The sequence below is a fragment of the Apis mellifera genome, linkage group LG4 (assembly GCF_003254395.2).
Source record: "Apis mellifera strain DH4 linkage group LG4, Amel_HAv3.1, whole genome shotgun sequence".
NCBI lineage: Eukaryota > Metazoa > Arthropoda > Insecta > Hymenoptera > Apidae > Apis > Apis mellifera.
In genome coordinates, this window is record NC_037641.1 from 5,514,146 (window position 1) to 5,530,732 (window position 16,587).

At 17.5% G+C, this 16,587-nt stretch overlaps 2 protein-coding genes across 3 annotated transcripts; both read left to right on the forward strand.

Annotated features, from left to right (window-relative positions):
- Nucleotides 1-55: 55 nt before the first annotated feature.
- LOC409495 (lysosome-associated membrane glycoprotein 1) lies at nucleotides 56-5,780 on the forward strand. Its single transcript, XM_623284.5, has 5 exons — nucleotides 56-315; nucleotides 1,897-2,345; nucleotides 4,091-4,316; nucleotides 4,905-5,093; nucleotides 5,345-5,780. Exons 1-5 carry the CDS (start codon nucleotides 264-266, stop codon nucleotides 5,482-5,484), a joined length of 1,056 nt encoding a protein of 351 aa, XP_623287.2. The 5' UTR covers nucleotides 56-263; the 3' UTR covers nucleotides 5,485-5,780.
- A 1,563-nt stretch (nucleotides 5,781-7,343) lies between these two features.
- On the forward strand, nucleotides 7,344-14,129 carry LOC412416 (protein angel). 2 transcript variants are annotated; one of them, XM_395873.7, is made up of 6 exons: nucleotides 7,344-7,695; nucleotides 10,322-10,724; nucleotides 10,802-10,980; nucleotides 11,455-11,828; nucleotides 12,764-13,010; nucleotides 13,322-14,129. In XM_395873.7, the coding sequence occupies exons 1-6, from the start codon at nucleotides 7,612-7,614 to the stop codon at nucleotides 13,709-13,711; spliced, it is 1,677 nt and encodes a 558-aa protein (XP_395873.4). In that variant the 5' UTR covers nucleotides 7,344-7,611; the 3' UTR covers nucleotides 13,712-14,129. The 2 variants fall into 2 exon arrangements, with proteins under 2 accessions (XP_395873.4, XP_006560673.1); XM_006560610.3 differs by lacking the exon at nucleotides 7,344-7,695 and adding an exon at nucleotides 9,818-9,904.
- The last annotated feature ends 2,458 nt before the right edge of the window (nucleotides 14,130-16,587 follow it).

Sequence of the window (16,587 nt, forward strand, 5' to 3'; positions counted from 1 at the left end):
TTAATAAAAGAATGTATTTAATTAGATATAATGTAAACCAACCCTTAAGGAAAATATGTGCTTTAGTTCACTCAATATGTATTTGTGAACATTTTCAAGGAATTATACATAGAATTGTATCGAACATTTACGTTGTGTCGTCATACGCGGTGTATTTTCACATATTTTTTTGTCCACTTATATTAGTGTTCAATTTGTTTAATAGTTATAAACGTTTGAATTTTCAGTGAATTTTACTTATTTTTAGCAATTCAAAACTTCTAATGATGTCGAAGTTTTTATTGCTTCTTTGCTTTACTGCTGTCCACGTTCTAGGTATGAATTTTTGAATATTTATAATTTTTATGTTCCTTACAAAAAAAACAATGAAATTTCTTTTTGTATAATCCGAAATTACATTTTTTGTTTATACTTTTATATAATAAATAAAATCATTTTTTATGAAACTTCTTATTATAGTTATATATTACTTGTAAATTTATGGTTTAATTAGAATTTTTTTATCTTTATAATGCATTATTTTAGCAGTGTTTTTAATATACTGAAAATATATATAGTTTCTTTAAAAAATACTATTATTTATAATAGAATTTTAAAAATTAAACATATAATAATAAGATATTTAAAATTATTAATTTGATTTATTAAAATTATTGTTTAAATTAAAATATTTAAAAATATGATATTTTAAATTTTTTTCAATTTTTCATTAATTTTACAATTTACATAATCACATTATTTTATTAGATCTAATCAAAAATAAAGGTTTTAAATATCTAAATTAAATTTTTACATAAAAAAAAATTGTGTTCATTTTTTAGTACTATAAAAATTTATATATAAATTAATAAAAAATTTTTAATATTAAAAATCCATATATACATGTAATTGATACAAGTTATTGAAGTATTTTAATATGTATTATTATTATGACTATAATTACTCATATATTAGTCATATATGACTAATATCTATAGTTTTAAAACAATAAATAATATGACATATCATAAAAAAATTAAAGTTCATGCATTAATTAAATTCTTAAATGTCAAATTTATATGTTTGTATGAAAGAATATAGAAAAATAGATTCTTTTCTATTAATTATTAATATTATTTATTTTAATTAATATTCCAAAATTATTTTAAACTACTTTATTTATTTTAAACTAGACTTTCTCAAGCTATTGTTTTTAATAGTTGATTATAGTTTTTAATAGTTGATCTATTATGTCATTCTAATGATTTAAATTATAATCTTTTATTTTGATTTTTCAATTTTTAAATTTTGTCAGATTATTATATTTTTTTCAAAAGTTATAAATATCAGAAAATATAAGTTTATATATATTTATATATATATTATATATATTGTATATATAATTATTAATAATATATTATTAATAAATATTTAATTTATAATAATGATAACATAATATTTATTTTTTAAAATAATTTTGTATATTCTGAAAGAGAAAAAATGATCTATAAAATTGATTCAAACATGATACAAATTCAAAGAATATTAAATGTGATTTGCTTTAACATATGTGTAATTATTAATATAATATTAGCTAATCAAAGTTTAACTTTTATGAATCTATTATATTATATATCTGATCCATATAAAATGATTCTGCAAATATAATTAATATGATATAATATAATATAATCTAATATAATAGAAATATGATTTATAAAAAAAGTATCTTTACATTAAATATAATAAATGATAATAATTAATGAAAAGACATGAAGACATTATAATTTTATTAATCAAAATATTAATTAGATATTCAATTATTAAATTTTTAAATTTGATTTAAAAAATTAATTAAAATGGAAAAATTTTATTTTATATGTGTATTAATTTAATTTAATTTTAATATTAAAACAGGTGAAGACCAGGAAAATGTTTTATCTAAAAAGAATGATACTCTTCTCACTTCTCCCAGGACATCTTTACAAAATGATTCCGAATATTTAAAAGCAAATATTCTATCAAATAAGAATATTTCCATGACAGATTTAGGAATTATTTCAAACACAGAGAATAAAATAAAGCAACAAGAAGTTATTAAAAATTCTCTTCAAACTTCTACAATTATTCCCAATCATTCTATTGTCATGCCATTAGATATGACAGCTATTTCAATTTCTACAAATGAAACATCTAAAAAAATTTCGGATATAACTAATCCAATAGTTATACATGCTCCAATAAATTCTACCTTGTCTTCTTACACAACTGGTAAATGGACAGTTGTTAATGGAACAGATCAAATTTGTATTGTAATACAGATGTCTGTAATGTTTAATATCTCTTATGTCAACATTAATAATAAGGTTTGTATGAAATGTAGAACTTTATAGTTTACCACCAAATAATATAAACATATCATATTAAGATAGAAATATAAGTTGTAAATGTTATATATCAACAATCAATTATTGGATTTCATATTTATTAATAAAATTAAAATTATAGAACATTATTGCTTATATAAAAATGGTATATCAGAGATGACATATATTCATTAAGGATTAAAATAATTTATAATATTATGGTACTAAATTTCTAGATTTGAAATCAATTAATTTGTTTTTTTATAATGATTAATTTTTTTTATTAGATGTATATTTTTGTACATAATATCCCATCCATTTTCTATCTATATACTTAAAAATTTTTTGTTTTAATTTTTAATTAACAAATTTGATGTTTTCTAACCAATCATTTGAAAAATCATTTATTTGAATAGATTTGTCATTTAAATATTTTGAATATTTTATTGTATATTTTAAAAATATAAACAGAAATATATATAAAAAAATATAAAATTACTTTTAAATTTTTATATAAAAATAAAATTTAAAAAATTTTTTTTATATCAATTTTTCATTTAATATTGATGAATTTTTATTTAATTATTATATAATTCAATTATGTTAAATTATCAAATTTAGTTTAAATATCAATTGATTCATTCAAACTCTATATATTTACTTAAAATATATATACATGTTATATAATAATGATAAAACTAAAATATGACGAATATATATAAAATTATTTTTTTTACTTTTCAATTATTTTGAATTTTATATAACTGTTTATATTTTATTAATATTTTATTTCAAGAAAAATAAAAAAAAATTAGATTAAAAATATTTTAATAATTATATACATAATATATATATGTATGTCATATGTATGATTATGTATATAACACTAATCCTAATTTATTATAGTTATTTAAAAAAAAATTTATATATTATTTAATTTTTCTTATTATATTTGTAATAAATATTGCTACTATATAAAAATTCATTGTCTATAGATTATCACATTTATTATTTATACACATTATATATTATTTATTTATTTTTCAGTTATTTTCAATATCTTCTTTAGAATCAATATACAAATAAAAAATACATGAAAATTATTATGTAAAATCCTTTCTCATTTTTGATAGATCTATGAAGAATGAACTAAGAATATAATCTATTATATATCACTAATATATTATATATAATATATAATATATATGTATAATATATAATTTATCACAATTTTTAATTCAAAATAACTATTAAACATTATGATAAAGTTTTGAACATCCTAATAAAAATTATATTTTACATTTTTCAAATATGATTTACATAGAATAATAGAATGCCGAATTCTATTATTTCCATTCTAAAAAATTAGATTCATTAAACTTAAATAAATTTAATGAGAATAAAAAATATATTATATATATTTATATGTATTATATATATTTATGTTTTATGTTTGTTGAAAAACTTTATCAATTCACATTAAATGAATTTTTTTAATTTTTCTTGCTATTGTATCTTTAAAATATTCGTAAAGAATATTGGTTATTACTCACTTTTGTAATTTCAGCATTTACTTATTATGTATTTAAAATTTCTTTATTTTGCATATTTCTGTCACAAAATCAATTTTTATTTTTAGATATTCATTTATATTATATTAATCTTTACAACACTTATATTTTTAATATTTCAAAATTATTTTAGTATTAAATTATTATTATTAACATAAAAAATTAATTTTTCAGACATCTTTTATAACATTCGATATACCAACAGATAATGTTACTACAAAAGCAAGTGGATATTGTGGAAAACTGGAACAAAATTTGACATTAGAATGGTCTGCTAAAAATATAACTAATGGTAGTATGACATTGCATTTTATGAGAAATGCAACTGAAAATGATTATTCTCTTCACCATTTGGAAGTCATTCTTCCAGCATCAGATTTTCCTTCAAATTTAAAACTGAGTAAGAAATATATTTTATTATTAATAACATTTTAAAAAAAATATTTTTATATATATATTATATTATACTATATTCTTAAAAAATATTAGGATATATATTAACTTTTTTAACTTTTTAATATAAGATAATTCATATTTTTGTTATGTAAATAACAGTAATATTTTAAAAGTAAAATTAATTTTATTAAAGATTTTATTAAATAAAATAAAATAAAATTTTTAATAAATAAAAAAATTTTTTTTAATATCTCAAGAATTAATATATAAAAAAAATTGTTTCAATATAAAAAAAAAAATAATATATTTGAAATATATAAATAATAAATATAAATATATAAAATGATTTTCAAATTGTCTTGAAAATTTTGATTAAATCAAATCTTTTCTTTAAATTATTATATTTTAAATTAAAAATACTAAAAAAAAAATATTTTATATTTTATAACATTAATCAATAATTATTGCTAGATATTCAATATTTCGTAAAATTTAATGAAAATTTATATAAATAACAAATATTTTATTATATAATTTATATTTTTATATGTATATATATTTATATTTTAATTAAATATATTCTTCTTAATAGATGGATCAGTATCTTTAGTACATGAAACACCTGATTTTGAAGTTAGATTATCTAATTCTTATAGATGTTTAAAACAACAAACACTCAACTTAAAACAGAATAATAGTAATGAGACATCTGGTTATTTAATTGTATCAGGACTCCAATTTCAAGCATTCAAAGTTGATAATTCTACTATGTTTGGTTTAGGTAATGAGTTCAATATTCAATATAATTGTATGTATTTAAAAAATTAATTTTTATATTTGTATACTATACATTTAAATATACTTTTTTAATTCATATAAAAAAGTAAATAATATTACTATTGTATTGTAGCTCATTAATTTTAAATTTTATCTAATTTTTAATTTATAGGTAATTTATAGGTAATAAAAATATAAAAATTTAATTAAATCAATAATATTTATTAATAATAATTATTTATTATTATTTTACAGCCAAAGATTGCGCTTTTGATACACCAGACGTCGTACCAATAGCAGTAGGCTGTGCATTGGCAGGATTAGTGATTATAGTATTGATCGCGTACTTGATTGGTCGTCGTCGAAATCAAGCTCATGGCTATCTTAGTATGTAATGTTAATATGTTTTTTATTTTTAATTTTTTTCGTTGATTCAGTGAAAATTTCATTATTTAGTTTATATAATGTATTATAATGTTAGCTGCAAAACTTAAAAAAAGATATTTCCCAAAAATCATATATTAAAAATTGCAATACGAACTTTTAAAAATATAATTAACAGAAAAATAAAAATATATAAAATTTATGATTTTATTACATCATGTTCACAATCATGTATGATATCTCTGAATTATAAAACATTTTATTTACATATTCAAATAATAAAATAATACAATATATAACATATAAACTATTATTATTATTATCCCGATTTTCATTACTATTGATTTAATTCATCACTAAAATTAAATCATGTTACTAAGAATTATGTCAAATTTGCAAAAATCTAAACTCAAAGTTTAATAAAAAATTTTATAAAATTCTCAATTGGTTGCTAAAATATGAATGAATGAAATGAATGCAATGTCTCTATAATTATAAATTGTCTTAAATGATTATTAATATTAATATTAATATTAATTTAAAAAATCAGTATATATTTATTATTATCATATTATTATATTTATTACTATATATTTAATTAAAAAATTTTTTTAGTAGAAATTTTTTTTATTTCAAGATAATTTATTGAATTTTCAATGCATATTCAAAATTTTTTTTTATTATTTTTATCTATAATCCACATTATACTATAATACTATTTATATATTATACTATTTTCTATCTATAATTCTAAGAGAATTCTATTCAAAAATCAACCATTATGAATTTTTTTGAAATTACATTTTTCTAATTTTTCAATCAAATTTATAGTGTAAATAAAAAAGAATTAAATATTTTTTTAAATTAAATATTTTATGAAATTGTCTTTTTTTCCAGTTTATATAAGTTTTTATGCTAGATTTTGATTTGTATCAATATTTTTGCTTGTAAATATTATATATTTATAAATAAATAAAAACTTTATATTATATTTTTATTAGTTTTATAAGTAAATAATCTATTTACTTTTATCACACTTTTTATGTATAATAAAGAATGATTATTTTTTATTTAAAAAGATTTTTATTTATAATTAAATAATAATAAGCAATAATTTAGTAATTTTCTTTTTTTTATATGAGAAAATATGATAATTTGGTTTTATTAATATATTTTAAATATTTTAAATAAAAAAAAGTAAATTAAATACAATATAATTTAAAATAAAAATAATTTAAAAAATAATTTAGAATATTGATATAAAAAAAAATTAAAATAAGAATAATGATATAAAAATTAATAAAGAAGTAACATAATTTCAATTTTTTTTTTAAATCTAAAAAAACATAATATGTTTAAAATAATTCTTATTTTTATCACGAATGCAAAGTGATTTTTGAAATTAATTATCACGCGATTAGATATTAAATTTGATAAAGGATTAGATGCTAAATTTGACGAAGAAATGAATTAATTATTTTTACTCAATTTTTTTTCTATAAGGTTACTTAAAATTGTGATTATGATTTTACAAATTATTATAAGTTTCGAAAGGAATAATAATAATATTAATATAAAAAAGATATTCAAATATAATAAACTTATTAGCGATTTATATTTTTTTTTTACTTATTAAATTAAAATTTAAAAAATGTCTATAAATATATGCTTATATTTTTTTTTATAATAAATTAATAAAATAAATATATATAATTATTTAAAAATTATAAATTTTAATAAAAATGGTTAATGAATTAAATAATTGTAACGAAATATATAATTTTTTTAAAAAAATAATTATACATTAAAAATTTTTGTTAAATAAGATATTCATATAAATTCTTTTTTTTGTCTAATCTAAATTTATCTAAATTTAAATATGTCATTTATATCATTATCCAATTATTTGATATGTGTTTGATTGATATGTGTTTTATTGAAATATAAATAATAAATATAATTAAATGATCATACAATTTGGAAATTGATTGTCGTATCAATCTATTGTATATTGAATTATCCGTGTTCTGCTATGACTGTAAAAAATATGTTCTACGTTTTCTAACAACAGATGACATAACCTAACCTATGCACCTGCGTATAGTTATGCATTAATATCCCCTCTACTTGATAAATAAATGAATACAGCTAGCAAGTTACCACGGAAAATTTACGTTAAAAGACTTGACATCTTCTTCAAACTTTTTCGTTATAAATCTGAGGTATGCTAATATTATTTATTTTTTACTTTTGTTGCATCTATGTATCATTTTATATTATACAACAAGGTTAATACTATTTTTTATTATTTTTTATTTAACTATGTTCATAATGTTAATAATTATTTATAAAAATTGTATAAATAAAAATTTGTAGTGCAAACATTGTTCTGGATTTTTTACTTGGAGTAAAATTATAGTGCTATATGTAATATTATAATTTTATGTTATATGATTTTTATTTTATTTTTTTTATTTTTATTCTTATTTTTTATTTTATTTTTATATTTAGATATAAAAAATAATAGATATATTCAAATGTATAATATTAATAATATTTTCTTATGTTTCTTATTCATCAATATTTCTTATACAATTTAAATATTTTTTTAATTTATACATATTTTATTATGATATGATATGATTTTATTATAATTTATTTATATTATATATATTCTTTTATTATATCAATAATAAAATAACTAAATAGTCAAAAATAGTTAAAATTAATTTTATTTAAAAATATATTATCAAAATATTAATATAATTATATCAATGTAAAAAGTCATTTCGGATCTCATTAAATTCATTTATTATAGTATAAAAGTAAAATTTTTCAATTTATTACTATTTAATATATTTTAATATATAACATAAATGATATAAGATAATTAAAATGATATGATATTTAAAAAAGAACATTTTCAATTAATATTAAATAAGTACAATTATTTTGTTGTTTATATTATTTATTTTATAGAATAAAATATTATATATAATAATAAATATTATTTAAAAAAAATATAAATTTTAATTGTTTTTTTAACATACATATTAATAAATTATAATAATAATATAAATGGATATTTAAAAAATATATATGTACATAGAGTTTTGTTCTGAAAAAAATTTAAAAGTAGTTGTAATTATATTTATAAATATAATAAAAATAATAAATTGATGTTAAAGTAAATTATATAAATAAATCTATTATAAAAATTAAATAATGTAATTTTATTATTTTTTATAATATATAATAAAATAAATTTTGTACAAATATAGTTAATATAATTAATAGAATATAATACATTTAAAAAATTTATTCATTGAGTTAAATATTTAAGAATCAATTTAAATATTCATTTTATGTGATTTTTAATTGTTTTTATTAAAATATTTAATAAATTATGTAGTGTATAGCTGTTGTGTGAAATAATTAAATAATTATATATATAAAATGATTATTAAAAAAATAATGAACTTATCACTAACAAATAGCTTAAAATTTTTATTTAATATAAAATAAATATTGTATTATGTATTTGATAATGTTAGTAAATTATTATGTAAGATATTTTTTGTATAATATTATATATGTATATTTTTTTCAGAATTCTAATTGAATTATCTTGTATCTAATTCAGTGAACATATCATAACATATCAATTTAAAATTTTTTAATTTTAATTGATATTAGCATAAAAATAGCATAAATATTAAAACATATTACAAATATCTTTTTTTTTTAATTTATTAATTTTGCATATATCAAATTTTCGATTATATAATTTACATAATTTATCATTTTACACATAAAATAATATAATTCATAGCAAAACAAAATTGATAAAAAAATATCTCATGAAATTCATTGCGATATTTTTACATTGTAACCTATCAATATTTATATTTATATTTTCTAACAGAATATTTATTTGATTAAAATATATTCGAATATTTTTATGATGTTTTTTTCGCATATTTTTATTATATAAATATTTCAAGAAATCTAATATAATTTTAATAATTATGACATATTTTATATTATAATATTATATTAGCTATAATATTATTTTTAAAATTTAAGTTTAATATATATTGTTTAAAATTTTAACATACATTCAAATATTTGAGAGAGTTATTAGTGAGGAATTAAAAAAAATGTGAAATTTTTAATTTAAATTATGATCTTCTTATGTTTTTTTTTTTTATATAATATTAATAAATATTATATTATAAATTAAAATTGAACAATGCAATATAGACAAAATTGATTAGACATTTCTATTTTTTTCATATTTCATATTTTTAAGTTATCTAAGAAAATAATTCATTTATTTTGTGATTAATCTTATTCTTGATGATATACTCTCATAAATTATCAAAAAATGTTGTTTTATTTGCTGGTAATTGGTGTATACTTTTTTATCGAGTAAGACTACATGTTTTTAATTTTGATTTTAGATTATATGATGATCAATCTAAAAACATTATTTTAATATCATTATGAAATTCTATTTGTATTTTTTAATTTTGTGTTTTGAAATATTGTCTCTTGAAAGATTATTAATAATATTCAATTTTTCTAAATTTTTATATTAATAAATTATGTTATTTAATTTATTATAAAAATCTATGATGTAATTTGATAAATTATCAAATTACATTATTGAGAAAGAAAATTTTAATCTCATATTAATTAAGCATTACATTATAAATTTTAGTAATAAAGATAATGAAATATGATATATTGAAATTATGTACAATAAAAAAAGTGATGTAAAATTGATTGTATAAAAATTTTGAAAATTACTATTTATGTAAAAAAATAACTTTGTTATATTTTCAGCATCATTACTATGATATTGTTCCATTTTCACCATTTCATATGCCCAGATTAGCAATAAAACAAATTTTTTTGAGAAATTTTTATGAAAATATATCAATATCTGAAAAATTATCCTGGTATAATTTGATGGGCAAATTCAGCTGCACAATGGCAAATTCAACTGCACAACAAAAATTAAATCAAACACCAATGGAACCTTTCTTGGAAACATATTATAATTCTAGCAATGGTTATGAAATTCCTTTAACATGTCCATCAGAAAATTTAGCATGTGAAAGCAATATGCAAACAGTCGTTCTTGGTACAGATACATGTGTTGAAACTTCAATGTCCTTGAAGGATAAGTATATAACTGATAAGCAGAGATATAAAGCAATGAGAAAATGGAAATATTCTAAGAGAGGTAAGATTATTATTGTGTGCATATGTACATGTATATGTAAAATGAAATGCTTGATATTCATTATATAATTTTTCCAGAAAAGCTGACCTCTAATTCTGAAGAGTGTTTTATTTTAAGAGTATTATCCTTCAACATTTTGGCACAATATTTACTGGAAACATATCGATTTCTATACAAAGAACATGACAAACAAGCACTATGTTGGGAGATTAGGAGGCAACTTCTCTTAGAAGAAATTTTAGCAGCACAAGCTAATGTTAGTTTCTAATAATTTTATATACATTTCTATACTACTGCTTTCTTAGTATCATATTTATTTCAACTTCTAAAATGTTTTAATATTTTAATTTCTAAAATTAAAATTAGCAACATTATAATTAAAATTAAGATAATTATTAAATGTGATAAAAAATAAAATATTTTATGATTATAAAGAAATATTTTATCTTTACAATATTAATATTTTAAAATGTTAATTCAAAAATAAAAAAAAAATATATTTTTTCGTTCAGAGTTTCGTTTTTGATTATCTATAAATAAATTTTTAATTTGAATAAATAGAAAATAGATTTTTAATATCGGAAATTTGTGATTATATACATAAAGGCTTAAAAGTCATTTTATAATTTTTGTTAAGATCACTTATCACTTTACAATCAAATTTGAAAATTTTATTTTTTAATGTAAATTATTATTTAAGAGTATGTAAAAAATGTATATTATTCTTCAGGTGATTTGCCTTCAAGAAATGCAGGAAGAACATTTGGAAGAATTTTTAATTCCATTCAAAGAATTGGGTTACAATTATTTATACAAAAGACGAACAAATGATAAAAAAGATGGATTGCTATTTCTATATCATTCTGATCAACTCACTTTAATAGACTATTCAAAAGTTGAGCTTTATCAATCTGGTATAGAATTATTAAGTAGAGATAATGTTGGAATTATTGCAAAACTGGCAGTTAAAAAGAATCCTCAAATACAATTAGTAATTGCTACAACTCATTTACTTTATAATCCAAGACGAAATGATGTAAGATTAGGACAAACTCAACTTCTTTTAGCAGAAATTGAAAGGGTTGCTTTTCTAGAAAATACCATGTAAGTAATTTTTAGAAGTATCTTATTTATTTCAACTTTTATTAAAAAAAATGTATTTGTAAAAAATATGTTTTGAATATATTCAAATATTATACAATTTTTTTCAATATAAGTTTTCAAATATGTATTTTATATATCCAGAAATTCTATATAACTTTTATAATTTTCTAAACTTTTACCATTTTTTTCATAATTATACAAATCTTTAAATGCTAAAGGCATTAAAAGTTTGTGTGTAAATAATATATAAGGATGAAAAAAAATATGACAAATTTTAATTAAAATTTGAATCCACACATTTTGATTAATGATTTGGAGTTTTACACTCATTTAAAACATTTTCTTGTCTATTTTTCATCATTTTGCACTTACTAAATCTTATAAATATAAATATTAAATATTGAATTGGCAAATGAATTCCTTTTTTGTTGAGATCTTTGATTTGGTTGCATTTGTAATAATAAAAAAAATAAGAATGCAAAAAAACAAGAATGTGAACTGATATTATATATTCAGCACATATGAACCATTCTGAATAATTAGCTTAATAAATTAAATTATTAAATTTAAGAATTTATACAAGATATATGGATTTTCTGGATGTAATATATTATAAAGAATAATATAGAATGATCAAAAAGAAATTAAATAATTTCATATTTAAATATTTTTTATGTATGATATAATAATTAATGCTGAATTTTTTTTAATGATTATATTATAAATTTTAATTACACATTGTATTATATCACTTAAGATGATTTTAAATTTTATATATATTTTTAATTATTCCTATCTATTTGCATGTATTTTATAAAATATAATTAAAACAATATCAATATTATTACATTTTAGCACTAGAATATTAATGAAAAAAAAATATATTTCAGATAAATCATTTCATTTATTTGATTAAAGTGATTTAATTTTGACAGGACGGGTTCTAAATATCTTCCAATTATATTAATGGGTGATTTTAATTTGGAACCTCATTCTGGAGTGTATAAATTTATTGTTGAAGGAGCATTTGAATATCAAGGAAAAGGAAAAAATCTTGAACAAACAGAATACCGACCTTTATCAAATTCTCTTATTCCTCCTCGACTTTTTATTACTGATAATTGTCAACATTTTAATGTATTAAAACATAGATTACATGGAGAAGGAACAGATAAAGTAATGGTATGTTAATAATAATGAATAAAAATAATAATGAATAATAATGAATAAAAAATTAATAATAATTAAAAAAATATAAATATTCAATTATGAATGAAGAAATATTAAATTCTTAATTTTTTTTTTCTTATGTTTTATTAAATATATACTTACATATATATTTACAATCTAGTTAATTCAATTATATTATACATATTTTATATTCAAAGATTTGAAGTATGTGAATATATAATTTTTTTTTAATTAATTACATATTTAATTTCTCTTAAAATATTTAAAGTATTTAAATGAATTAAATACTTTATCTGTTACAGCTGGAAAGTAGTGAGCATCAAAAATTAGAAGAAAATATTTCAGCAAATAATTCATCAAATTATTGCGAAGTGAATACAGATACAACAAATCTTCAAACAATAGAAATTGCGGATGATTATCATGTAAAATTCTGTTCTGGTACTTTAACACATCCTTTCCATTTTAATAGCGTATACAAACATAAAAATTATCATGGAGAACGGGAAGTTACAACCAATCAGGGCGAATGGATTACTGTTGATTATATTTTTTATAGTGGTTTAGAACTTCTTGAAAAATATAATTTACCTACGAAATGCGAAAATTTACCTACAATACCTAATTTTGCAGTCGGTAGTGATCATTTTTGTTTAGGAGCGACTTTTAAATTACATAAAAGCAAACTTTAGAAAACTGTTAATATTGTGTTAATATAGAGTGTTAATATATTCATGGAATACTTTTGGAAAGTGATTTTAGAGATCAAAACAAATATAAAATTTGATTAAAATTAAAGCTTATTTATCGAAATTATAAGTAATTAAAATTTCTGTTGAATAAAGACAAAATGAGATAATAATACAACAAAGATAGAAATGTTATATTCTATCTCTGTTTCAAGGTAGCTTATGAAAACTTATAATATACTTATAACTTAATTACTTATAATACAATATATATACCAATATTTCAACCAATATTTTTGTATCAATTTTTGTGTTTATTTTAGCCTCAAGAATCAACTTTCCAAGAATCTCACAAATATATGACATTCTATATAATATAGTAAAAGGTTGTTAATTTTGACACATAGAACATGTTTTTATATTAAATGAATGAAAAAAATAATATAAAAGATAATATAAAAAATATTATTTTGTTTAAAAAATTAAAAAAGTCGCTATTTTCCTTCATTATAATTGATAAAAATAGAAAATATTGTAGTTTACAATGATTTATAATATAGAATATGGTATATATTGTGTAGATTAAAATATTTATGTAGGATGTAAAGACTAAATTTATAATACAAAATTATTGTTCTTTATGTATACTGATATTTTCATTATTATACTTATTTTTTCTGATATTTTAGTAAATATAATTATATTTTTTTAAATATTTGCATCATAATATTTTTAAATTATAATATTTTTTGATTTGAAAATTTTTTTATATTTAGGATAAAAAGTAATTTAATTGAAGTGAAATTTTATTTTATTTCATATAAAAATGTTTACATAAAAAAATTAATTTATGTTTATATATATATATATATATATATATATATATATATATTTTAATTTAAACTTTTTAATAAATTATTAAATTAAAATTTAAATGAATAACTCTTAAATACATTTAATATTGAATATATTGGCAACTAAGTAATTGATTTTTTTTAGAAAATCAAAGACAATTTTTTCATGGAACTAAATAACTTTATTCTGTAATGTGTTGCCCATTTTGATCAATGACCTTTTGCCATCTTGATTTTGATCAATAACCTTTTGCCATCTTTCAGGCAGCATCATAATCCCACGTTCATAAAATTTCTGGTTTTTATTAGCAAAAAACTGAATCAGTCTTTGAGTGAAAAATCACCAGAACGAAATTTGTCAAACCAATTTTGACACTGCCATTCTTTTAAGGCTTCATCGCCATAAACAGCACATAACTTTTTGTGAGCTTGCGATGCGTTTTTCCCTTTGCGAAAATAAAAAAGCAAAATATGACGATAATGTTCCTTTTGATTTTCCATTCCACGAACGCCAAACGAAAACTACGCAACCGATCAAAAAACTTTTTTACTGATTGACAGCTGAATTGCCAACTATCAAATAACAAAATGTGTTTTACATTTGGACTACACCAGCAAACCTAAAAATTCAACTGAAGCCATCTATGAGTGAAATCCGCAATTACTTAGTTGCCAATCCAATATATTTTAAATAAATTTTATTAAATATTATATTATTATATAATATATTTGAATTTTTCAATATTTAAATTTTTGTCTGGATACGAAAATGTCTGGAAATGAAAATAGTAAATAATAAAAGAAAGAAAAAAATTAAAAATATTAAAATTGAGCATCATGAAAATGTCATATGAAAATGTCGCAAATGAAAGAAAAAAGAATAGAAAAAATAAGAGAAAGATAAAAATAATATACGAATTGATTGCTAGCGTCATCTTTTGAGTATCAAAGATATTTTTTTAGTATAAAAAATGAGAATCAGCGCCATCTGTTGAATGTTTCAGAAGAATATTTTCAATATTCAAAAGATGGCGCTGATTCAATATTTAAATTATATTATCATATCTTTAAAAAATTATTTAGGAAATAATACTATAATTAATTTTATCTATCTCTATTTTTCTTTTATTATTTTATTTTTTATCTATGTGTTTTTTATTTTTATTTTTGGCTTTCTCTTATTATTTATTTTTTTTATTTATATTGCTCTGTAAAATTTATGCACTCAAAAGAGTTTCAATATTTAATCAATTTTATTATATTCTTTATATTCTTTAATTTATTGATGAAAAATTTTACTAGAGATCATTCCAATTTTTATATATCGTAAATATGTTTTGAAATATGGAACACAAAATCCTATTAATTTTATTATCTATCTCGTTTGTAATAGACAAAAAATATATTTATACGTAATTTTATATATTAAATAATATAACTTATTTATTGCAAAAACTTCATTTTATTTTTTGAATTTATTAATATAAACTAATTTAAATTATATTACTAATATTTTTTATAATTGAAATATAATAAGGATTAATTCAATAAAATATATCACAATGATAAAATTCATTTATGTAAAATACCATGACTGACTTTTATTTATGTTTTATAATTTAATAACGAACGATACACAGTATTATATTGTACAAAATTCAATTCATCAAATTGAAAAGTGCAGAGCATCTTTAAATTATATATAATTTAACAGAATTTTAATAATCAATTTAACATATAACTTAAAGAAGAATTATGCGATGAAATGATATTACAGATATTAGACATGTAATGTCACGTTCTATTAAATGATTCTACATCAAAATATATTTCAGAAAGCAATATTTAATAAAGCAATATATATCTTGTTATAAATATTTGCAATTAAAACTGAATATTATTTTAATTACAAGACCAAATATTCAAATATTCCATGTAATATTTTTTCAAATTGATCAAATGTTTCTTATATTAAAATATTTGATAACATCATATACATAATAATAGTTAAATATATTATAAAAT

Bases quoted from the DNA above. Each gene is read 5' to 3' on its own strand.
- LOC409495 (XM_623284.5), top strand. From the start codon at position 264: ATGATGTCGAAGTTTTTATTGCTTCTTTGCTTTACTGCTGTCCACGTT. The intron at 316-1,896 runs GTATGAATTTTT...ATATTAAAACAG, and splicing joins TACTGCTGTCCACGTTCTAG to GTGAAGACCAGGAAAATGTT. The intron at 4,317-4,904 runs GTAAGAAATATA...TCTTCTTAATAG, and splicing joins TCCTTCAAATTTAAAACTGA to ATGGATCAGTATCTTTAGTA.
- LOC412416 (XM_395873.7), top strand. From the start codon at position 7,612: ATGAATACAGCTAGCAAGTTACCACGGAAAATTTACGTTAAAAGACTT. The intron at 7,696-10,321 runs GTATGCTAATAT...TTATATTTTCAG, and splicing joins TTTTTCGTTATAAATCTGAG to CATCATTACTATGATATTGT. The intron at 11,829-12,763 runs GTAAGTAATTTT...TAATTTTGACAG, and splicing joins GCTTTTCTAGAAAATACCAT to GACGGGTTCTAAATATCTTC.